The sequence below is a fragment of the Streptopelia decaocto genome, assembly GCF_964273445.1.
Source record: "Streptopelia decaocto genome assembly, chromosome: 2".
Lineage (NCBI taxonomy): Eukaryota > Metazoa > Chordata > Aves > Columbiformes > Columbidae > Streptopelia > Streptopelia decaocto.
This window is the reverse complement of record NC_138655.1, coordinates 109,229,396-109,254,733: the sequence shown is the minus strand read 5'-3', so window position 1 is coordinate 109,254,733 and position 25,338 is coordinate 109,229,396. Positions and strand designations below refer to the sequence as shown.

General features: G+C 38.3%; 1 protein-coding gene across 1 annotated transcript in view; it reads left to right on the top strand.

The window, feature by feature from the left end:
- Positions 1–25,338, top strand: part of VPS41 (VPS41 subunit of HOPS complex) — a 105,656-nt gene that overhangs the window by 40,052 nt on the left and 40,266 nt on the right. The window contains exons 5-10 of the mRNA XM_082044242.1: positions 553–627; positions 6,104–6,166; positions 7,910–7,975; positions 17,677–17,796; positions 20,931–21,077; positions 22,261–22,327. Of these exons, the coding sequence (XP_081900368.1) occupies positions 553–627; positions 6,104–6,166; positions 7,910–7,975; positions 17,677–17,796; positions 20,931–21,077; positions 22,261–22,327 (538 nt within the window). The remainder of the gene's footprint in view (positions 1–552; positions 628–6,103; positions 6,167–7,909; positions 7,976–17,676; positions 17,797–20,930; positions 21,078–22,260; positions 22,328–25,338) is intronic.

Sequence of the window (25,338 nt, the reverse complement as noted above, 5' to 3'; positions counted from 1 at the left end):
CTGTTTGTCTAAGAATGAGTACACTTACATTGCACTTCAATACCTTCTAATACTCGCTTCTGAGAACAGTGGTAGAGGCAAAAATGAAAGCAAAAGAAGGGATTTGAAGGAAAAAATAATTGCCAGTATACCCATCAGACCAAACCAGAAAGATTTTCAGTTGCTTTGATGTCTATGTGGTCAGCTTGTTTCATGCTGATATTTTGGTAGCAAGAGAGGTTCTAAATGAACAGCTGTGGTATGCAGGTGCAGATGCTCAAGGTTTAGGAGCCTGGCACTTCACAAGAATTCCGGAGCCCTGGGGCACGTAACTGCAAAAAATGTCAGATTTCTGGGTTAGGCAAAAGGCTGGGGAGAAGGCTGTCTTTTGGCATTGTCATAGCAATACTTATTCTGTGGGGTTTTTTTTTTTTTTTGATTCGTGTAACTAAACATTACACAACTGTTAACACATAGATCTCAGGAAGTGTGGGGGGCATTAAAGCATGCGATTGGCAATGTAACTTTAAAGTCAACTTTAAAAGTATTTTTTTCTTTCTTTTATTTCTCTAGAGCCCAGTGAAGATAAATCAGATCAGCCTGGATGAAAGTGGAGAACACATGGGTGTTTGCTCAGAAGATGGCAAGGTACAACGAACCCATTTATATATTTAATGAGGTAGCAGGTAGTCATCATTATGACACTTGAGATAATTGTCATACCTGTGGAGTTAATTCCTGCATTTAGCACCACCACTTTGACCATCCATTTTGAGAACTGAGCTCACCTTTGAATACACAAAATTAAAGTCAAATACATTTTGCACAAATGTGCCGTAAGAAAAGTAATTACAAGAATGTCAATAATGGAACTAGTATTAAGCTGATTAACAGCTGTGGCAGGAGGACATGTCACCTTAATCATTACTGCTGTGCCAGTTATACTTCAGTGACTACTCTGCTGTTCCTGCAAGACAGTAGTTTAATGCCTTTCTGCTATAAATCCACAAAATTGGATTTTGTGGGCATGATTTCTGTGGGCTGGTGGTTTTCATTTTCACACACGTTATGAATGTTTCTCTTGAATTATAGAATCTTTTGATAAGCAATCATAGTTTATCAGAAGAATAAAGTGTCTTACAACAGCCACATTAAATAAATGTAAAATCAATATATGTACAGTATCCTAAAAAACTGGCACCTACTTCCTTGACTGAAGACATATATCATTTGTGCAGTGTATAACTAACAATTATCAGTGCTTCTCTGGAATGTTGAGCTGTGACATTTAGTGGTTTTGGTGATTGATTTTCCACTTATAAGAATGTCTTTTTTGTTTTTAAGTCGATGGCAGTCTTTTCTAATGTTGGTTTGCAATGATAAAATTCTAATGCACAGGGTGTATTTGAGCTTCTTTTTTAATATAATACTCATATAGAAATTCAGTGCATTAAAAATCATTTAAATCATTTCTCAATATCCATCTGACTTACTGAGGAGAACATTTCTTACAGAGTAGACAGACTTGGGGGGAGGAGGAATGTCAGTGATCCTAATGGATGCATCGCATTCAATAGAAGTTCTATAAATTAATAATAAAATTGGATTTTGCAGATGGAACAACGGAGAAAACAACCCCTTTGGACTGTATGCACTTGTGGGTTTTTTTTCTCCTTCCAAATAGGTGGTTTTTTACCTTAACAGACAGTCAGCCAGTGTATATATCCAAGCCTTTTGTTTCTCAGAGATATCTTGATGTCAGTATCTTGACACAGTAATTGGGATACTAGTGCCCATCAAAGCAGGTTGTAGAATTTTACAGCCTGTAAGAAACACAGCAAGAGTGTCCTAATTGTCTAAGCAAGATAAGGAAAGGGTCAGTAATTGTGAAAGGTAATAAAAATGTTGAGCCGGCATTGTTTGTTTGGGTGTTTTGAATAGTAGAGAGAAGCAAGCACTTGCTGTGAGGGCTCCTCAGATGCGGCTGTGGATTACTGACTCGAAATGTGTGTGTTGCAGTGAGACTACAAGCTGGACACGTTTTTCATAAATTAATATTAAAAATACGTATTAGAGTTCAGAAACGTTCAAAAATCTCTGCTCTGATATGGCCATATTTGAAAAGACTCCAGTACTTTAAATGGTGAATCTGTCTTCATTTAGTGAAATATCTGTTGTGGATCCAGAAGGTGACATTACAAGGCAGTCTAAAGTATGGCCCCGAAGCCAGGGCTAATTCTGGTAATGTTTCTGATGCAGAGCTGGAGTGTCACAAGTACAATATTCATCATATTTGTGCTCATAGAGTCCAGGGGCATTGGTGCTTCACCATATTCTACATTGAAAAGCTTGTCTGGAGATTTGAACAACCTAGGTGTTTCAGAAGTTAGACTTTCTACTTGACCCAGAAAGGTGTATCTCTGTGAAAGAATCCTCCCTTAAAATGGGCAAAAACACATACTAGTGTGTTGTGCTACTGTATAAGAAAATGGCAGAAATTCCTGGCTGAGTAATGTAGAGTTTCTAAGTTCTGGGTCATGACAAAAGTGTAACTTTACATTCCTTAAAGCTCTTTCTTTGCTACAGTGGGAGTATTTGTATTGTAGGAAGTTAAACATTTGTAGAAGTGGTTGAAAAGTAGTCATTAACTCAAATAAATAAAAATAGTGAATTTTTTTTTTTTTTTAAGTCACAGCTTAGTTTTCATAAATCAAATTTAAGCAAGAAATGACCCAACTGGGTTGATGCAAGTATTTTCTACCCAGTAATGAAGAAATGTCCTTTGGACCACCGCAAAAGATTTTTGCAATAGGCAGGAAGTGCGTTTTCCCATGTCAAAATGGATAATATGAGAGAGATGGAAACCATTTTGTCTTCTTGAAGGAAGGTGTTTTGATGTCTGATGTATTTTATTTTACTACTTTTTTATTTATTTTCCCGCTCTCAAACTACACTTGGGCTAGCTATGTGTGGGAGTGGGAGAGGGAAATAGCAGCACAGTGCAATTCTCTAATGTTCTTGTCAGGCAGCATCCAGACCTAATGTCAAAACCTGGCACCTGTATGTCATACATGGCCGACAAGTGGTTTTGGAACCACATGCAGCTCTTCTGCACTGCACGTCTGGTTCTTTGAAAATCATCCTTGCCAATGGACTCAACTGCAGGTGCTCACCACTGGCACGGAAAGGAACAGAAATCGAAACCACCGCCACCACGCTAGTCTGTTCACTGGCTGAGTAAAATGTGTGGGTGTGGAAATACTAGGGTGTAAGAGGATAATTTTGATTCTGGAATAAATAGAAGGGGAAGCAGGCTTGCAGCTTCAGAATTGTGGAGTTTTTTCAGGTTAGTTTTTTGCCTGCTTGCATGCTGTCTTGAAAAACCTATGTCTGACTCCCAGTTTTACTAAGGCTCATGTCATTATATAACAGTGATATAATTTGTACCTGTATTGGCTTATCACTCTTTTCATATGACGAAATATAAATTATATTGAAAACCTCTATGGTTACATGTTTTAGTCTTGTGTTTAATAACTATGACAATATTTATGTTAAGAATATCCGTGAAGTCTTACATTGATCATTTTTCAATAAATGTGGCTTGTAGATTGTGTGCCTTTTGATCACTGAGGTTTGGCAGCTTCTTTCACGTGCGGAAGCAAAGAAAAAGCCTGGATTCATTGGAGTGGTGGGTCTGGATATTTAAAATTGGACAGGTCTGGCAAAATATAGTGGACTGTCATAATGAAATCCTTTTTCTAGCTTCCCAAAAACATCATGAGCTGAGTGGGGATAGAAAGTAGAAATAGATAAATCCAATATAGGTTTGTAATATCGAAATAATCACTTTCTCTCTGAAGAATAAAAGGCACTAAGAAGTAATAAACTGTTATACGGTGTCCCTAGAGTAAAAATGATAACATGTATTTTATGCTGGTTTTTTTTCCCTCTTTAGTTAACTGGCTCCATTTTGTTTTCATACCCTTAAAGGAATACCATGTTGCCATGTTTGATGCAGTATTATGAAAATGTCAAAGACATTGTTGCTAATGTTAATTTTGATTAATTACTTTTAATTTCAGAGGGGTGTTTTGATGTTTTTTGAGGATTCTGCTTCCATGGAATTTGCAGTGTTTTAACCATGTCTGTTCTTTTTCATCCTCCTTTCTTCTCTCTGTATTATTTTCTTGTTTCTCTGTTTCTTATTTTGTTTAGTCTGCTGCATTGGATAAGCTGTGCCAAGTGATGAAAACAAAAACCCAGAAAACAAAATCCTCTAGACATCAGCCTGAAGGTTTTCTAGGCTTACAGCCAGACCCAACTCAAATAAAACCCGTTGGTCGGCTTACGTAATCACAGCTTTGCGATGCATCTCACTGTCTCCAAATATTGATTTTCCAATCCTTTGGAGCAGTAGCTCAGCCCTACGCAGTGCATGCAGCAGTATTTTTAAAGCGTGTTGTTAGAGGCAGTATATTCGCTAATGAGTAATGGACAGAGCTGATAATGCTGCTTAGGAGATGTATCCAGGAGACAAGCTTGAAAGGGAGATGAGGTGGTTTGCTGAACTTTGAGCTGCTCTGAGGATGGTTTAGTTCCTCGCTGATGGTTTAGTTCTTCATGTCGCCTAATTCTTTTACTCTGTCTCCTTGACCATGTGCAGGAATTTTGGGGGTTCTTGTCCTCTGAACTGATCTTTCCAGAGCCATTAAGCCTCACTTTTTGCGGCCCATTACTGGTATTTACTGGCTTTGTTCTGCAGATCTTTGTCTAGTGGGTTTTCTGGTTTTTGTTACTAGCATTTTTTTGTTTTCCCCCTGAAGGAATCATGATGGGGATGGGAAGAGAGAAGGCTAAAAGATCTCTTAGTTCTTGGAGTCCATCTTCTTGAACATGCAGGGCAGAGTTATTGAAGGGAATTACCTTTTCCAGAAAATAAGGATGAGTGACTAAACCTTATCTTTTTGTCTCTAACTTCTCTCACCAGCAGTGTCCGTGCCTGCCGGGTGATTTTGTTCCAACAGCTTCTGGCAGTGGGTGGAAACCTCTTAAAATCATAATGAAAAAGCAGACCAGTTGTTATTCTTTGTGGGAATCATAACTAGTAAATCAATTACTAATTCCTGGCTGTAAGTCTTCAGCCATGTTTTACTCCTAAGTCCTGCAGGAAGTGAGGTGTCAACTGTCTCACCTGAGAATTGGCAAATGGAATATTGCGTGTTGGATGAAGAGACGTGAGCCCAAAAGAGGATTGTACTCACAACAACCTTGAGAAAAACTATTCTGTAGTCAGAGCATCTAAGTCTGATAGTATTTCTTAACACTTGATACCGCTGTACCTATTTTATAAGTAAAGGCAAGAAAACATTTAAAAATCTATTATTTCTCTTGACAGTAGAAACATACTTTTTTTTTTTTTAATGTTGAACCTTCTTCAGATGGATTAATTCTGATATTCTGGTGGCCTGTGGTCACTACTTCAGTGCTGACTATTAAATGTACTGAGACATCAACATAGATGAGAAAGGAGGAATCTTCAGAGAAAGCAATTTCCAGTGGTCATGGAACAAAACAAATAAGCACTGAATACACTTGGGAGGAGGAGAGGATGCCAAGAAACATTTGACACTTGGTTTTCAGACTGGTTTTACTTTATTGTCACAAATTTCTTTTTTCTTATGTAAACCCTGTATTGCTTGGAGGGGAAAGAATCCTGCAGTTCTTTCTCAGAAAGGAAGACTTTTAATTTATCTTCCCCTGAATGTTATTATGTTGCTTTTACCTTACTTATATCAGTATCTGTTAAACAGATTTGACCAGCCTAAAGCAATAGGAACTTGTAGTTTTTGCTGTGTTTGTAACAATAACAACAAAAAAAAGGGATTCAAATAAGTACTTTTGCACTGCTGAAAATATTTGGTGATACTCCATAATAGAAGTCCAAGATGTCTCAGTTAACTCTGATTTTTTAAATATGACTATTTTCTTTAGGAAGAAAAAAACCAAACCTGTTAGCATTCAAATTAATCTTCTAGTTGTTAGTGATTTACCTGCACCTTTAATTGTCAAGTGGTTATTAGGTAAATATTTTTGTTTGGTTTTTTTTAATATATTTCTTTAGGTACAAGTGTTTGGATTGTATTCAGCAGAAGAGTTTCATGAGACATTTGACTGCCCTATTAAAGTAAGTGCTTGTTTTAATCTTTAGTAATTGTGTTGTTGTTGTCTTTAATAACAGAAAGGTCACATTGAATCTAAATGAGAGAGAGGAATAACAGTTCCTTGTAATGTTATTCAAGTCACTAGAAAATAGTTATCTATCTCAATATAAAAGCTTTTGATCTGGTTAGGCAGGAAGAAAGCCGATCTTGGTTTTGTAAGAAGTATTATTGAGTTTTTCAAATACGAAAGGCAAAGTGAAAGAGAAATTGTCCTGTTTCAGCTGTTACCTGTCTCAACATATTTCTTTCTTGGTAGATCTGTGATATAAATTCTGAGGTTTCTGCTAACTGTGAAGTCAATATTTTGCAACCAGTTCTTATCTGTTAAAGCCCATCTTGGGATAAGGCAGTGGGATGGCAATGCTGAGGTGCCACGTCTGAAGGGAAAGCCTCAGTTATACTCCGAGAGACATGTGGCTGCCTGGCCTTTGGAAAAGGACCTCTACTAGGCAAATGGGAAGATCTAGCTTTTTTAGCAAGAAAAGTTTCTTGCAGGAGGAAAAGTGGTGTGGGCAGATTATAGCGTTTTGCTGCTTGGGGTCTTCCCAGCGTAGGGGAAAGGGAACTGGGGGTCCTGGTGGACAGCAGGATGACCATGAGCCAGCACTGTGCCCTTGTGGCCAGGAAGGCCAATGGCATCCTGGGGTGTATTAGAAGCGGGGGTGGTTAGTAGATCAAGAGAGGTTCTCCTTCCCCTCTGCTCTACCCTGGTGAGACCACATCTGGAATATTGTGTCCAGTTCTGGGCCCCTCAGTTCAAGAAGGACAGGGAACTGCTGGAGAGAGTCCAGTGCAGGGCAACAAAGGTGATTAAGGGAGTGGAGCATCTGCCTTATGAGGAAAGGCTGAGGGAGCTGGGTCTCTTTAGCTTGGAGGAGACTGAGGGGTGACCTTATTAATGTTTATAAAGGGTGAGTGTCACAAGGATGGAGCCAGGCTCTTCTTGGTGACAACCAACAGTAGGATGTAGATGATCTTTCGAGGTTCCTTCCAATCCCTAACATTCTATAATTCTGTGACAAGGGGTGCTAGGTTCAAACTAGAACACAAGAGGTTCCACTTAAATTTGAGAAGAAACTTCTTCTCAGTGAGGGTGACAGAGCCTGGAACAGGCTGCTCAGGGAGGTTGTGGAGTCTCCTTCTCTGGAGACATTCAAAACCCACCTGGACACCTTCCTGTGTAACCTCATCTGGGTGTTCCTGCTCTGGCAGGGGGATTGGACTGGATGATCTTTTGAGGTCCCTTCCAATCCCTAACATCCTGTGATTCTGTATTGCTCGTGGGGGCAGGAGGCAAGGGGATGAATAAACTCACCAAGGCTGAGGTGTATGTGCCCTCTAGGCAGTTCCCAAACAAGACTTACTGAGGGTAACCCTTGCTCACAGCAGTCCTGTGCTGCACAGTCCTAATTCTGCTGCCTACTGGGCAAAAAAAAGTAGTTGTTTGGTGCAATGTGGCCCTCAGGTGTGGGAGTTTTCATGTGCCTTACAATATGAAGAATTTTTTCTTTTCACGGCAAAAAAACCCTGGGATGTCTGAAACAACTAGGCTCTACTTCAGAGAAAGTACCGTTTGCCAAATATAATGTATTACCATTGAGTTATCTAGTTTAAAAAATGATGTGATGCTCCCTGTAAACTCTTACTTACACAACAATCCTCTCTTTTTTTTTTCTTTTCCCTTCCCCCCCCTGCCTGATTCTCAGATTGTTGCCGTTCATCCTCATTTTGTAAGATCGCACTTCAAGCAATTTGTAACAGGAGGGAAAAAGGTAAGCAGTTGTAGTGTAATGAACTTTAGGCTATATTTAAACAGCTTTTGAAAGTAACTCAGAAGGCTATGTGTGTGTGTGTTTTGTTTTGTTTTGTTTTTCAACGTGTATAGCAAAGAATTCTGTTTTTTCCTTCTCTGTATGCATTGTATTCCAAAACATTCTTACTTAATTAAGACTAATTCCAAAGGTGAAAAGTGCCCTTTTAATGTTAAAAACGTGTTGCAACAAGTTGAGCTTCATAATAGAAATACTTATGTCTACACAATCTGAAAATAATGTCATTTGCATTTCCTAGGCAGATTTTCTCAATTTGTTTTAATTTGCTGAAGTGGGAGCACAAGTTAGACTTTAATACTGATCTTTTACAGTGTATGTTGGTCTTAGTGTTTGAGATTTTCCTTTTGCTTTAACTGGGGGTGATTTTTTGTTGGATTTTTTTTGTTTGATTGTTTGCTTTTTTAAAAGTAAACTCGGGTATCTTCACCAGTTCTTGTTCATGGTGTGGGTTTTTTTTTTAAAGTAATTGACGGGAGCTCTTGGTAGAATAGCGCTCCCACTTTTTTAAGTACTTGTGCAAAGTCTCCTACTTTGGGCAGTTGTTATTTTAAGTGTGCATTATGGTGCCTTATTGGTGTAGGGTGCAATTCTGACTTCCAGATTACAGCTCTTTCCAGGTCCTCCAAGTACCTTGTATCACATCACATATTTTCAGTCAAAATATGACAACTCCAATTTAGAAAAGTTTCTTAAGTCAAGGAATTTTCCTGTTGCCTTCTCTTATGAATTAAGGATGAACAATCCTCACTTATAGATGCATCAAACCGAATGCCATGACTCTCTCTTACAAGCACGTAAGAAATACAGACTCCTAGTGCTGAATACAACTTAATTTTCATTAACAGTTCAGTATGTTTAAAAGCATAGCTGTGGGTTTTTTTTTGCTTTTTAAGTGGTGTGTATGCTTGGCAGCTTTTGCTGGCTGGTCGGAGTTGGTGTTGTCCTTAAAATAATGCATAGTCAGTGTATGTCTTTGTCAGCCACCAGTTTGTGAAGCTTTTTAGTGCTGATAAAAGTGGTATGGAAAGAGAGAAGCAGAATTAATAGAACAGGGCTCCGTCAGGTGGTAAAAGAGCTTGCATTCACCTGATGCCGAACAGAAAAAAACATCAGGGAGTTAACACATTCTCTTTGGTTATCTTTGATTACTTGACAGGTTGTTTTATATTCTGTCCTCTGGGGAATGGTGTACTCGTTTTCAATGCATTCATTTTTTGCTGAGGAACTTTCCTCTTCAGGAAAACTTTAATTGACATCTTAACATAAGGTATTTAGCATTGAAATAAATGTCCCTCGACACCTGTAATTTGATTTTATTGAAACATAAAACCAACAAATAAAATCTCTTGGCCTTGTGGTAGAAACCCTTCCCCTTTTCTCCTTTCCTCCAAAAGGTGCATATGTGCTTGTTATAAAGGCAACAAGAAACAAAATGCTCTGAAAATTCAGAAAGTTAAAATTCACCTGCTTATTTATCATTTTTTTTCTTTTCTGAAAAGAAAAAGGCCCCGCAAAACATCCCAGCTTTTTATTTGCACCTTTCCTTAAGTGTAAAGCCAAAGAGCTAAATGGGGACAGCCCGCAATGGGGGGTTGGTCCACAAGAATGAGAAGGAGGAGGAATCAAACCACCTTGGGCTGTGGACCTCCCATCTCTTGCCCTGTGTCTGGAGGTTGTGTAGTTAGGTGAGCTCCTTCAGGGAGGGGGACGGGACCTCCCCTGGCTCCTGAGGTCTCTGCACTTTTAGCCTTTGCATGGACACCGCGACTTCAGAGCTGATAGCTGGCAGTGGTGGGAGGCACGCGTGGTGAGGTTGGAGGTAAGGCTGTCCTCATTTGGGACCAAGCTTAAGAGAAAAGCTTTGCTTAGGGCCCTCACGCTATGATCCTTGCCTGAGCTGCATTCAAAAACACAGTGTGAATTGTGTGAACTCTTTGCCCAAAGGGTTCCCGGGTTTGTCTTTGTTTTTTGTTGTTCTGGGAGACGGTGACATAATGTATATTCACATTTTAAATGTTGGGAGGTTTAAAAAGTTGTTTGCCAAGATAATTTGAGCAGATAAAAGGACCCAGAAAGAAATTTGATCACTCCCTCAAACCCCTCTAGTTGCGTTATGAACAATGTTGTCTCAGAATATGAGGAAGATGTTCCTGATTTCCTACTTGAATTTCATGCTGATTTTAGTTTGCAATGAAACAAATAAAAAAGCCAAACCACACATGCATACTAAATGTGAGAAATTGCCCCCCTGACCTTCACACTGTTATGTCTCATCTCAAAAAAACACTTCAGTACCTGCTTAGATACACTAATTTTAAAGCTAAGCACCTGCCTCAGTAGGATACTAAATGAATGAGGTGAGGGGGGCTATAACTGTAAATTACTACTTTCTTAATTTTTTGAGAAATACACAGTCCTTCATAACAATAAAAAATGTATAAAAAAATACACTTTTTGGTTCAAAAACCCACTGCAGAGCATTCTGCAAATGTTCAAGGTGAGCAACAATATCTTAAACAAAACAAACAAACAAACAAAAAGAGTAGAGGTAGGGGAAGAAAGCTAAGTGATGTGCTTCAGGGATGCATGATTTAGGTCCTCAGCTCCCAACACAGGTGGAGGTTTGGAACTTGGGTGAATTGTTGTGTGGTGCTGAGATTTGCCACATCTTAGAAGCTTAGCCTGACCTAAAGCTCATTTAAGAGTGGTGCTCCCTGTGGTAACTTTAAATAATTGCAGGTTGTTGGAAGCTTAACTCTACTGTGCATATGTTTATACAGTTGCTTAACTAGGCATGTCCTTTAAGAGTGGTTTTCTCTAAATTGTATTATGAACTAATTAACCAATTTAAATTGTTTGCTTACTTAAACTCTAGTCTTTAAAGAACTTGTGCTAAGCTTGAGATAATATCATTGCCTTCTCTTTTAGGCTGGAACATCTTTTTTTCACCCCCTTTTTTTCAATGAATGAATATTACCTGTGCCTAGAAACAGTGCAGACACTGTGCAAACATTGACACGATTGCAGTGAGAAGCAATAGGTACCATACTAAACAGAGGTGCTTCCCTGCTCCCCTCCCCCTTATCTCTGCAATTAACTACAGCGCCATTGTGATGATTTGGCAGATGATGGTAACCCTGAAATAATAATACTGTATATTGTAAATAACAGGGCATTCCTGTCCAAAGCAGACAGTAGAGCTTCAAAGCAAGGAAAAAGACAAATACTGTGCTATTGAAGGCCGTAACCTTCTACCTTTTAAAAAAGGGTCTAATCTTAAAAAATAACAGGGTAGAAGCCAACTAAATGAGGGTGGTAAAGCTGAAAACAAGGTGTTATTTATTTAACTGTTAGAGTGCTGGTCTTTCCCAACACATAAACTAAATGAACGTTATTGCAAATTTTGAGCATCCATTATATCCAGAGGGGTAAAGAGGCAGAACTAACAAAGAGGGAAGACTGAAGGATATTTCAGTTCCAAAGTCAAGGTACTGGCTGCTACATCTTATTTAATGATGAATTAGGGGAGCAGGACAACTTGAAGTTTCTTTCTTGGCAGAGGCATTGATGAGACTCCTTAATTCATCTTTTGATTAACATCAATAACCAGACATGAAGGCTTTTGGAGTAAAATTCCTAGAAGCATGAATCCTCTGAAGCGATTGAGTCACTCTGCTGTTTGTGTAGTAATCAAGGATTTTGGAGGGCTTCTTTCCCACCATGGTAGCGGCGACCCAGCACAATTAAGCAAATGAATTCTGAAGCCCCTATAGAGTAGGACATTTAGTATCTTAAAAGACTGGGCTCCTCATTTGCCTAGGACATGCATTTTGTAGAATAAGTGTTGATTTGAGTATATAATCTGAACCATTTTAAGGGCTAGGGAACCAAGATAAAACTGAAAATTTACCCTGTGACTGTCAGCAGTCACATGTTTATATCTATCTGTGTCTATATCTACATAAGATATTTATATTACATAAATATATATGGTGGAAATAGATATAAAACCATAATTCTAATGGGATCTATATTTGTTTTGGTGGAGAAGATACACTATAAATACTGGTTTTCAAATGCAGATGTGTCTGAACATGTTTGTCCCATTTATCCTTCCAGAATTAGCATCTGAGCGTATTGGTGCCCATGCTTAAACATTAGACTCTTTTCTTTGTCTGTTTTAAAAGCAGAGAGAACTTAGTGTTACCTGGGGCAAATTTCTCATTATATGTATAAAAAAAAGCTCTAAAATACTATTTCAGTGTTAAAATTCTGAGCTGTATCCATGGTGTCTCCTGCCTGAGACGCAAACCAAGATTATCAAAATTCCTTTCCACTCCAGGAGGAGTAACATCATATACAGAGAAAGGATAGCAATTGTGAACAAAGCACAAGTGAGAAGAGAAATAGCATTTTTGGGGTCTGCAACTGCTGTTACAGGTGGTGGAATTTTTATGTTAAAGTCAACTCTGTGAGGGAATGTCTCATTTTTTTTTTTTTAATTGTCTGCTTTTTAGTGTCAGCAGATGCACTTTGCTTTGTGAGTAAATAGATGACCTTTACCTCTGAACCCTGTGATATGTACTTCATAATAACTGGTTGGACTACTTTGACAAATTATTAAATTGTCAGGATGCTGTTTGCAGCACAGTCCATTTTTAGAAAGCAGATAGTCAGCTGTTTGGCATTATGTTGGGTAGAAGAGTACTAGACAAGAGAGGCAGATTGCTTTGTAAGCTATAAAATGTCTGTCAGTAAATACTCAAAGGTCTGGTTTAAGTGACGAAAGAGTAAATACTATGGCAATTTCTGTCCATGCATTGGATAATTTACCATAAGTAGGAAACAAACTGTAGGAGCAAGTAAGCCACAGTAATACTGGTCTGCAGTTTGCTTGTTGTGATAAATAATGCCCGGATGTATCCCAAATTACTGAGCAGATGGCACTTGGATATGTTGTGATGTGCTGTTTGCTTAATAAGCAGATTTTTTTTGCTTACTTTTCTTCTTTATTATTATTTGCATGTGTATTTGGTTTTTTATCACTAAAAACAGAACATTATCCTCGTGCTGTAACCAACAAATCTGGTTTGTATAAAGAGAGAATGGATCGTAGTCCTGTGTGTGTGTAATCTATAGTTGTGTGTTTTGCCAGTGTCTGTGTAGAAAACTTTTTTCATTGCCTGAGGTGGGAAGCAAAGAGGATCTAAATATTTTAAACGTGCGAGAGCTTGTGTTTTTGCCTGTGAGGCTGCAGGACTTGCTTTCGAAGGTGTTAATCCTGTAGCTCTTTGTGAATAGGCAACAGCTGGAATCTAGCAGTTGAGTTATTAAAAGTACAGCCTAATACAAGTCCTATGGCATTTGCTTGGATTAAACATCTCAAAATTTCTAGCTTCTCTGTCCGTTAACTACAGCAGTAGCTCCTGTTTCGTATCTCACCGTCGTCATCACTTACCTCCCAATGCTGCTGTTGCCTCCCACCACCTCCTTGCTGATCTCCTTTGGCTGCACCTCCTGCCCTCCCTTCCGTCCACAACCCAGCTCCTTAGACAGCAGTGTTTTGTGACGAGGTTTTGAAAACTCGTCTTCAGTTCAAAACATGAGGCTTACATTATTCTGTGCCTCGTTTGAGCTCATCCAGTCCATTGCTGTTCCAGACAGAAGTGGTATTTTTTTTAATCGTTGCTATATATTTTCCTAGGGATGCAGAGTTAAACAGTAAGTTTTCATGTGGCATGCTGTTCTGTGTTACTCTTGTGTATCTGTTAATCTTGGCTGTGGCTGTTAATGTTGTTTTTATGCTGAAAACAATAGTTATCTATAGTGGTCACTTGTAATCATGGCAGTAGCATTTTAGGTTTTTATGATCTCGCCTGGCTGAGGGGAGAGTTGGTGACACAGGTGCCAAAAATCAGAACAAATGCCACAGGTGGGCACATCTTCACACTTGGGCAAACAAGGAACAGGACAAGGAAAAATACAGGGAGTTTTTTTTCCTCAATTTTTAAAATAAAAACTAGCCCAACAGTGCTGCAGTATGGAAGGGAAGGGTGGCTCTTCAGTTACAAATTGAAGTCTCAGCCTTTTTCTTCTGTAAAACTTCTCCAGATCTTTACAGAGAAGGCACCAGTTGAAAAAAAAGAGATGACGCTCAGCATAATGCATCAGTACAAATTGTATTTCCTTTGAAACTTTGCACTGTGTGAGAGTAGACATCTTTTATTTCAGTGTTTTGAAGGTGCGGTTTGCTAGTGGGATGGAACTGAATTGAATTACTTCACTGTATTGGTACTACCAAAGCTACAATTGTTAGCCTCTTTGTTCAGAGGATTGAGAATTCCTGTACATAGTTTAAAGACTGGGATTATATGTAATTAGTGTTAATGCTAATTGCATGATAGGCTCCATTAAATCCAAGTGCTAGTGTGTTATCTTTAGCAGATGCACTCTAAAACAGAGTATTGAGCTCTTTTTGGAGGAGGTTAATCTCCTAGTAGTGAGAGATACAGAGAGATGTATTGACTAATCCAAGAGAATTATATCAACTTATTTTTAGAACCAAAAAGTGTCCTGCACCATCCTCTTGTCTCATGTGTTTCAGTGTGTCTTTTTTTTCTTAATGACCTAGTAGAAAAGCATAAGCAGTTAAGAAGTCTCCTGAAATAATAAGTAGTAAACTATCACAAGATTTGCAGTGTACTATGAAGGAGTGTGGGTGGGAACTCTTGAACTCAAAGTTGCTTTTATTTTAGTTTATTTTATTTTAGTTTAGCTATATTGTCATGTCATCGTACATGCAAGAGATGCTGGAAGTGCATTCTAAGCACTACTAAATTGTAACACAGGACTAGGAAAATTTACCAGAGCAAATCAAAAGGGGAGAATATAAACTGTATTGCAGAGGATGCAAGACAGTGATTTTTGTGGCTGCTGTTGAAATACAAGTACTGTGAATGCTGACTGACAAAATATGGGAAACAAAGCTCTAAAATATTTTTCCCCTACCAAAAAGAGAGGGAGATGGTAGTAGGAACCCCTCCAGAAACAGTGGATTTTTGCTATGTGTCTAGTTTCTCTTGAAGTTTTAAATGGCTTTATGGTATGATAAACAGTTCAATATGAAGATAAAGACAGGAAGAGTAAGAAGTAAATTAGGCTTCTCATTTTGAGATTGATACATTCAGTGGATAGCAGTTCCAAAACACATAGCAAAGTTCTGGGTTCAGTAACTCAGTTTCCAGGTGTCATTGCCATAAGAAAGAATAAATAAATCTCATCATATGTCAATAAAACACAGATAATTCCATTGCAGATAAGTTAGTAATTTTTTTTTTTCAAAGCTACAATGTTGCATGTCCTTTGCCTTCAGTGTTGGACGTTTTGCACCTGCTGATATGAAATGGGAATTATGGGTGCTGTAGTGATTCAGACGCACTTCCCATCTTTATTATAGGGAATATTAGACTGTTGTCTTCTACTGCCTTGCTCTGATAATTTAATTAACTGTGTGCTCAGTGTTGAGCATAGACCAAAGCAGGATTTTTTGTTTGTTTGTTTTGTTCTGGGTTTTGGGGGCTTTTTGTTTGGTTGTTTTTTTGTCCTCACCGTTTTTTTCCTCGGGTCATTTATTTTCTTTGCAACTTCTTGCGCAGGTGGAGAGTCATGAAAAAGCCTGATGTTCACAAACCATGAACAGTAACAAAATAGCAGCAAAGTGTCATTCCAAGCTTGCTCTGGATCTTGAGTGTAATAAATAAACTTAAATCACAATTCAGTCACAAGCAGAAGAGATTCAGAGTTCAGTAACATAATTGACGTCAGCAAGATTTAACATTTCACGTCATCCACACCAGTTTTCACAGCCTTGTCCAGTTAAGTTCAGATGAAAATACTCTGTACTTGCTGCTGTCTTTACTGGACTGTCTTGAAAGAAGTGTCCGAGTGACAGTTCTTTTTCCATCGAACCTCTCCTTAGGAGCTTGTGGACTTGGAAAAAAGTGATTTTCAAGTTTGGATCAGCACAGCACTTAGTTTTTAGCGACGTCCCCATCTTCTGAGTGGAGCCAATTTGTTTGGGCTGAGGGCTGCTCCCTTGTTTCACACCCACCCACCAGCCCACTGAGGCACGTTCCTGTATATGGAGCTGCCTCATAAGCATCGATGTTACCCCTGCTTTCAATGTCATGCCTTGCTTGCTGTGATACAGCATATTCTCTGAGAGTTTTATTGAGTAGACTTTTTGTAGGTGGGAAGAAAACATCTCTAGACTGTCTAAAAGTGGGTGTTCATGTGAGCTATGTGAAGGACACACGGTCATTTTGAGTGAGGTTAAAATGGCAAGATACGCTCGAGTGAGAAGTTTGATGTCTGCAGTGCACTTCACACAAAAGTTTCTGATAGACCATCCTGGATAGTGCCTACTTTAAACTTTTTGGAGAAAATACTTGTCTTCTAGTGCCATCTTGTGGCTATAGGAGAGAGAGGCAGTCTGTGTAAGTACCTTTAAAAATCCCTTAGTTTGTTAAAAGATGTTAAACAACTAGTGTCTTATCATTTCTCATATGCAAATATGGACGAAGATCCCATGTATAAAAAAGTGTGTATAGCAGGATCTTAGGGAATATTAGCAAAACAGGTACTCAATTTAGGTTTTAGCATGGTAGAAGTCCTTGCAAGTAGCAATTACACCTCTTAATGGTCATTGTGCATTCATGGAAGCTGAGATTCAGGTTGTGCATGTGTCTGCACATGAGTGCACTCATTCAAAAGTTGGCGGGACTGGTGTTTAGAGTATGATCTTCCACAGATGCTTCAGCTTCTTAATTAGATATTCCTCCACGTGCTGCACTTTGCATCACTGAAAGTGATTTCATGTTATAATCTTATTTAATGACTTCCTAAAACCATACAGGACCCGGTAAAATAGCTGGACGGTCATGCAAATTGTCTGCACGTAGCTGGATTTTTCTTTGCTGTAAAGCACTTCATAGCATCTCCTGTGCATTTAGATATTTTTAAATTCCTTCCCTATTTGCAGAATCCAGGATTCCCAATCACACAAGTTTTCCAGTCAGCAGCACTTATGGTACAGTGCAGTTTGCACATGCGGGACTAACGCGCAGCATCTCTAGAGCCCTGTGGACGGCCATGTAGTTCCACATGGGGCCAAGCAAAAGGCCAAAAACTTGGAAGTCTTCATTCGTTTTCTTTGACAACTCCACACATTTGGTACACTTTTCCTATCTCTGTTTTTTGGAGGGAAGAAGGAGCCTATCACCAGATCAGTGGATAGGTGTGAGGTGGCCTGGTTTCTTCATCAGCTTTCTGAAGTGTTGTCGCTAGTTCCATAGGCTTAGGTTCTCAAATACCTTAATTTCTTTATCCTTAAAATGGAAATAATTATACTTACTGTTCTCTGAAAAAACTTGATGGAAGGCCTGCTTATTAATATTATTATTAAAATAACCTGAATTCTGTAGTATACCTGATTTCTCAGTGTATATGTACTAAATGAAAATTATTTGTTTTGTAATAGGTGCTTATTTTTTCATTGTCCTTGATACTGAAGAAACAAACATCTCTCCTGTTTACATACTGCATTGTATCACAGAAATATTTCTTGTTGCTCTTCTTCGTAGCTGCTGTTATATGAGAGAGGCTGGATGAATAGATGGAAGCCTTCGGTTTTACATGAAGGGGAAGGAAATATAAGAAATGTAAAATGGAGAGGACACTTAATTGCTTGGGCCAATAATATGGTAAGTATTTGTCACCTCTGTTAAAAAAATCCCCCTGTGTTACACTGATATTTGAAATATTTCAACATTAATTGCCAAAATATTCCGTTGAAAAATGGTACATGTGAAGAATCAGGTATAAAGGCATTGAACAGTAGTTTTTATATCCCATTTCTTTGTAGAAATTTCTTCTGGTGTTTCCTGCTGGCTAGTCAGTGTTCTTCATATGATTGCCTCTTCTGAAGAAATTCAGAAAAGTAGCTCTACATAGCACTGTTGGGGATGGTCACTACTGTACGCTATTCTACAATTTATTGAAGCAAACAGTCTGAGGAAGGAATGACAATGTAACTCTTATTTATATAAAAAACAGAACTTCACCACCTCCCAAAAATAAAATGCAAACCTGTCTTGATTTTGTAACTTGTACTGAAGTGACATTATACTATGTACTTCAAATACTGCAGATTATAATAAATGATAGTAATAATTTCTTGTTTTGGTAGGCCAGTAGAGAAGGTTAGACTTAGGAGAAAATAGACCCTTTTTCTCTAAGTGTAATTCACATTTTAAAGGGAAACATCACTTTCATGCTGAGAGTTGCATTTCACCTATCACTGTATATCTAATTGATGGGTCAAGGTCTGTGTTTTAAAGCTCAGCAGTGAGGGATATGTTTTTAAGTATGTATCATGTCTAAATTCCAAAGTCTTATTTTAAAATGTGGTGAAAGTACTTCTGACACAGTAGCTTTTTTCCTTCTATTGTTTTTCTCCCTTCTGAAGGGAAACCTTTATTAAAATATTTTAAAGCTATTGTTCTTTTATTCCTTTCAAAACCAGTTTTGTATGAAATTGTTAGAGGTGGACTTTTGTTTATTTGCTGCCTTTTCATTACTGCATTAGAATTGAAATTTCAGTGAGTGCTTGGTGGTCATAAAATTAGCTCTTTTGAAGGTTTTGTTCTTTTCAGAGCCATACAATTAAAATATATATTCTAGGTGAATCTGCTGGGAATAGATAGGACAGTTGGGGAGAGCTATCCCTAGAGATGATGTGCCACATCAGAACACAGAATACTAATAAAATGTTGAGAGCCATCTGTCAGAGACAAAAAGGCATGGTCAGGGCCTATCTTTCAATGAAAAATGAAATGACACTTGCCCTCCAAAAGATTAATATATTTGGTTATTGGCCTTTCCTCTCCCCCTTTACCTTTTTAAAAATTTCTCCATCATCTAGGAATGTTTTGCATTCCATTTTTGTTTTGTTTTTTTTTTTTCTGTTGAAGTCAGAGAAAATCTTTTCTACCCTTGCTTGTTACTGTCTGTGCATGACTACCAAGTTTTTTTATTTTCTTATGCCTTTTTTTTTTGGTACAATGAATGAGCTTGTTAGACATTAGGTATTCTGAGGTGGGCTTCAGGTTAATTAGGCAAGACTTAATTCTGCTTGTCAGATGCTCAAGTAGCCCATGGTTGTTGCTGTATCAGCCCTTCTTCCTCCATGGCCAAGACTAAGTTTTACAAACTGAGACACCCGAGGACCAAATCCTTAGAGAAATTAGGCTGCTTAATTCCCGTTTGAACAGTTTTAAGGCTCCTTCATGATAGGAAGTTGACTCTAAGTCCTTTTGGTTCATGGTGCAAATGGCATACATTTAACTATAGAAGATCCTATGCTAGTGGTTTGAAAGGCGCTTTAAATGTAAGCTAGTCTATCCCATATAGGATTTGCCATCTTATAGAAAAACAGAAGGTGTGATATAGGTCACTTTTATCTGAAAATCATCCTTGAAGACCAAGTGGTGAGATTAATAAAATACAACTTTACTAAAGCGCAGTTCAAGCAAGATCACAAATTTTATCAGGTGATCTTAGAAAGGACAAGGCGTAACCTCCTTGTTTATGTTACCCAGAGATCTGGGGTTTCTACCTTGCAGATGCTGTGTGCAAGTTTTTTTCTGAAACTTTGTTGACTGTTAACCTGAGAGATGCCAATAGAAGTGTGTTCCATGCTTAGAGCTCTTCACTGACAAAGATTGTGTGGAAAACAAAACAAAACAGCACCTGCCACCATACCACTACTGCTCTTTCTGATTTATAACAAAACAAAAGGCAAAATCTGGCTTAGATCATGACCCCCCCATGTTTAGACTCTTTCACTTAAAAACAGTTGTATCTGTACAGCTGGGGACATAGAAACTCACAGTGGGGGAGGAACAGAAAGGGGCACAGGGATCTTTTAAATCAGTTTTGTTTTCTCACTAGAAAAATCCTAACATGGAATGGCATCCTGGACGCTGACCTTTCAAGGTCTCTTCCATCCCCTTTTCTGTGATCATGAGAGTTGTTTTTTTCTGCTCACTGAGCTTAAAGGAAATACCTACTAAAATCCTTTGTTTTATGTTGGGGACTTTTGTTTTTAAATCACTAAGACCAAGTCATTACTTAACATGAAATTAATCTCCATTTTGCTATTGGAAAGGTTATAGCTCACCTTTTCTAAATGGCACTGAAAAATCTGATTAATAGCTCTTTTTTTTTTTTTTCCTTCCCTCTTTCAAATTACTTTAATCTTCCTTTCTTTAAACTTGTTGTTCTGTTAGTTTAGGAGATTTCCTGAGGAGGCAGTGAAAAATCACAGCGTACAGAACCAAGCATTGTTTAAATACGCTTGCTTTTTGTTTTTAATGTAAGAGTAGAAATGCATTTCTGGAGAAGTACAGATTGGCTTCATTTATCTTAATGAGCTCTTGCTTCACATATTTTCTTTTTCCAAGGTGGAAATTTCTGCTTCTTCCAGGGTCTGTTGTGGAAGAGTTGGGATTTTTTCATTTCTCCAGTAGTAGCACCAGCTCAGCCAGTTGAAACTGGTTCATGACTGGAGTTGCTAATCTGTCACTCATTCACTTACTATATTTTTTCATTTGGCACGTGAATTTAAAATATCTAATTTACTCTTATCCTTTCCTTCTGTTGCCTCCTGGGTTAGATGGCTCTTCATATCGACAGCTTTTTCTGATGGCATATTTAGCCCAGCACTGAAACTTATGCCATAAACTTTTATCCCTGCCTTAGCATACAAAATACTCCGGGATGTGGTGAGTAGGAGTTTGTCATACTGAATAAAGTTCTCTTGTATTTTAACTTTCAGGGCGTGAAGATACTTGACATGATCTCCAAGCAAAGAATTACCAATGTGCCTCGAGACGACATAAGCCTTCGCCCAGATATGTATCCCTGCAGCCTTTGCTGGAAGGATAATTTAACGCTGATTATTGGCTGGGGAAATTCAGTAAAGGTGCAATTACCTGTCTTTGTAATAAATGCTTGCTGTTATCACAGACAAACAGAGGATTATTTCTGAAAAAGCAAAGACAATCGAAAAAAATAGAATTTGGTTTGACTACAGTGCGCAGAACTCCCGCTGCCATAGAAATGTCATTGAACTGACCCTCATGAGGAGGAGGAGTGATAGACACCCAGCGGTCAGACAGATCTCTGTGTGTGAGCACGCAGCAAATGTAATCCTCAGGGACACTTCTCTGTGCCTTGGAGAGATTTCCTCTTTTGAAAGCTCTTAGTCGGCTGTTGAATTCATTTCTTTTGATTAGCATTAAAGAAGAAAACTTACTATGAGGTGTTTTTGGAGGGGATTGTTTTGGGGGCTGAGGAGGTTGTGACTGCTAAAACAGCCATATGATTTTGGTCAGCTGTGGGGAAAAAAAAAAGCTGGGGGGAGGTTGTGGAGAGACAGATTGCTTGGGGTTTTGTTCTGCTTTCAGTAGGGAGCTGGCATGTGGAACTCGTGTGCTGCAGACTGCCTATGATTTGCTCAGACCAGTACCTGACATGAGTTTGTTAGAGGCCTGTTAGCTGTTATCTAATAACAGACTGCTACATCACTGCACAGTGAGAAATTAAAAGTACTTGGTAGGAGTAGATGGAAAGGGAGGATAAAGTGAGGCAGGTGAAGCGTAAAAAGCTTTTGGAGCATCAAACTTGGAGTTTTATAAATGAGGAGGCCTGTCATGAGGTTGGCATCTGTCTTCCCCCTTGTATTGTGCGTGCTTCACAACATTTGGGTATTTGCATTTCTTTATATGTACATATTCCACTCCTGTTATTGGGAGTCGCAATAACGTATCCTGACTGAAGTTGTAAGGTAATTAGATGCAAAGTGTGGGAAGATACCAAAACCAAACTTACATATATGCTACTATGAAGAAATCCTAGTGGGCAGATGTTTTCAGCTTTCTCTCTTGTGGTCCATTTTCCTTCTCCTCTCTCAGCATACTTATAAGGCTGTGGGCTACAGCTCTAACTTTGTGGTCCGGTTCTGTTCTTCAGTGATGCATCCTCACTGTGTTTTTCAAAATACAGGAATACATGTCCAAGAATGCCTCAGTAAGAAAAAGCATTTCTGGGAAAGGTTAGTATCGTTTTAGGACTTCATAGTAACAATCTGAATCTTTGTTTCCTAGATTTGCTCAGTAAAAGAACGGCATGCCAGTGAAATGCGTGACCTTCCAAACCGCTATGTGGAAATAGGTATGATTGTATGAATGTGCTCTCTTTCAAAATTGTATAAGCTTTAAAGGTCTGTTTTCACATTGTCGCCTGAAAAAAACTGTTACAGTTCAGAGGCAATGTTTAGTCATAACATAAATGTCTCATTTGTAGTTGATGAGGTTGTCGTAAAGTCCTCCTGCACAGGATTTTTCTTTTTGTTCATAGAGAGTCTTAAATTCTGTGATCATCTAAAATTAGAGATCCTTTGGTAAACAGTGGATGTCTTAACTTTCTCTTCACACGGACTCCCACAGAGAAGTTAGTTTTTCATCTTGGTTAAATGACTATCAGTGTAGTAGCAAGGAGAAAACAGGTGCTACTTTATGCGTTGTTTAGCTACACTGCTCATAACTTTTTTCTTTTTTTTTTCTTCTTTTTACACATCTCTTTGGTATAGTGATGGAAAATTATTTTAATTTCTTTTTGTTGCCTTTTTTACTTCTGCATTTTATGTTCTCCTTTGCTTTCTTATTTGTCTAGCTTAGGCAATGTGAATACATTTCATTATTGCTGATTAATGGAAAAGGTCTTGAAAAAAAAGGTGTGTATTAAGTAAAGCATAAAGCGGAACTACAGGAAATTTGGAGGGGAAGAGGAGACATAAACAAAAAGTCACAACTGTCCCAGAAACTTCTTCTGGAGAATATATAATAAATATATCTGAAGAAGTAGTGCTGCTGGGATGATAAACAGACCCTCAAATCACGATTGGACAACAGTTTGTAAACTTTGGTGCATCCTTGGCTTGACTATAATGACATGACTTTGTAGAGAAGAGTGTACATGCAAGATCCTGACTCATGTCAGATTAGAATGGTGCATGGCGTAGGTGTATATAGGCTTTCTGATTTCAGGAAAAAAAACATTTTAAAGTAGCTTCTGAAAATAAACTAGGAGACTTGTTAAACTCTATAGGAACTGTGCATACTGAGAAGCAGTGGCATGCCTGACAATTAACGGAGACCTGAAAGCTATTTGTTATTTAAGAATACATGGTCCCAACAGAATAATCAACTGTGGATTCTAGGATATTTGAGAGAATTTTGTCAGGAAGTTCAACTTTAAGTTTTAGCCTCAGATCTTTCCTGTACCTATAAGTAGCTTTTAGAAAATAATTAAATGGGGCTGTTTACATAGTGATAAGTGAACAGAGGCAACTTCTACTTCAGCTATAATGTGTCTCGCTGGAGGAAGCTAATCTTACATGACTGTCTATTGGAACGTCATTAAAAGATAATTAAAAAAAAAAGCTGTCATCAGACTACTTAAGTGCAGACCTGAAGATTAGAGATTTTTGTGGAAGTAACTTTTTCATCTTACAATTTTTAGCCTAAAATCTTCTCTGTATTCTTGAAGACTGGCATTCTATCTCACTTAACCTGTTAACAATATGCTTGAGATTTTTCTTTCTAGTTTCAGGTCAAAGCACTGGAACAGCTCTGCCAAATGCTGTCAGCAGCACTCATTGAAACGTGGGTATTAGATTAGGAGAAAGAAGAGAGAGACATTATTTGTTCAAGTCTCAATATAAATTACAATAGCTTTTGATGTAGTTACATAGAAGGTCTTGAGAGCTGTGTGTCATGCCATAGCATCTATTTCAGTTTTATTTCAACTTTACTTTTCAGTGGCATAGCTGCAAGGTCTGATATTAATGGGCAAGACCAGCAACCAGTATAGTTTTCTGCAAGACCGCTAATACCTTGAGTGGCTACATAAGTTGATGCGCTTTCATAATGTAAAGAATTTATACAAGGCATATATCCTGAATATCCTTCAGTGGCAGGATAGCTGAATACCCTTCAGATGTTTTGACCCATAACATCTTGACAACATACTTACGAAAAATGAAACCCATGGCACAGTGTAAATTTTGTCATGTTTAGTCGTGTGGGTTTTGTTTTGTTTTATTTTTTCCTCTCACTTTTACAATTTTGCACCTGGAATGAAAACCAGAATTGGAATAGGAGACTTCATACTTGCTTCTCTGCTCATCAGGGCAATACATACGAAGTCTGTGATAACACAGTGTTTTCTCATGTTTCAGCAGTTTCAGATTTATGCTCTTTTAGAGCCATTCTGAGGGCCTCAAAATTCCACAATAGTATTACGGTAAACTGTGATGGCATTAGTAGAGTCATAAATGTTTCTCCAGTGGTTTGCAGCCCAGTGAATACAAAAACAGAGCATTTCCTGCACTGCAAGTTAGGTACATAGGATCCTGTGCGACAAAGTTCTCTTCATCTTCTGATTCTGTCTTGACACATAGCTATATTTACTCTGAGGCAGGAAATAAATGCAGTGTCTACCATGATGCCAAACCACAGAGCCCGTAATGTGGGAAAGTAACACCACTGAACTGTTGTAGCTGTTCTATTTTAAATAAGGTGATGCTGTGATTACCTGTAAGAGAAATTAGATCAATTACACAGGTCTATTGCATAGAGATCTGCATGGCATTGCTAATTTTTTTTACATCTTTCAGTATATTAGTCGTGCTTTTCTTCAGTAATCTTTTCCAGTGTCTTTGGTTATGTGTTACAGTTCATTGCCTCTGTGGGTCTTCATTTGGTGCCGAAGATAAACTCCAGTGAAATGTTTCTATTTAGGTTTAAATGTATGTTAGCTGAGCAGATCCTATCAGTTTAGCTCTGTCAGCTACCGCTGTGAAGTAGTGTATTGATTAGAAAGTATTGGTATTGAATTACAGGCTTAACATGGACTAAATGCTGTTGTGATCCTTCTTAAAGAGCGCTTGACCTCTGTGCTCTCTCCTGATGGGTGTACAAAAGCTGTAATGCTGGACAACTTCTGGTCTGAACAGGGAAACCCTCCTCAGCTGGAACCTGTGAGAAGGCGGATTGCTAAAGAACTAATTAGCACTTTGCAGTTAATATGATGCCTTTTCAAAGTGAAAGGGGGCATCTGCTCTTCAATGGCCTTGTCAAGTAGCTCAGGATTTTATATACTTGTATGGAAAAGTACTTTAT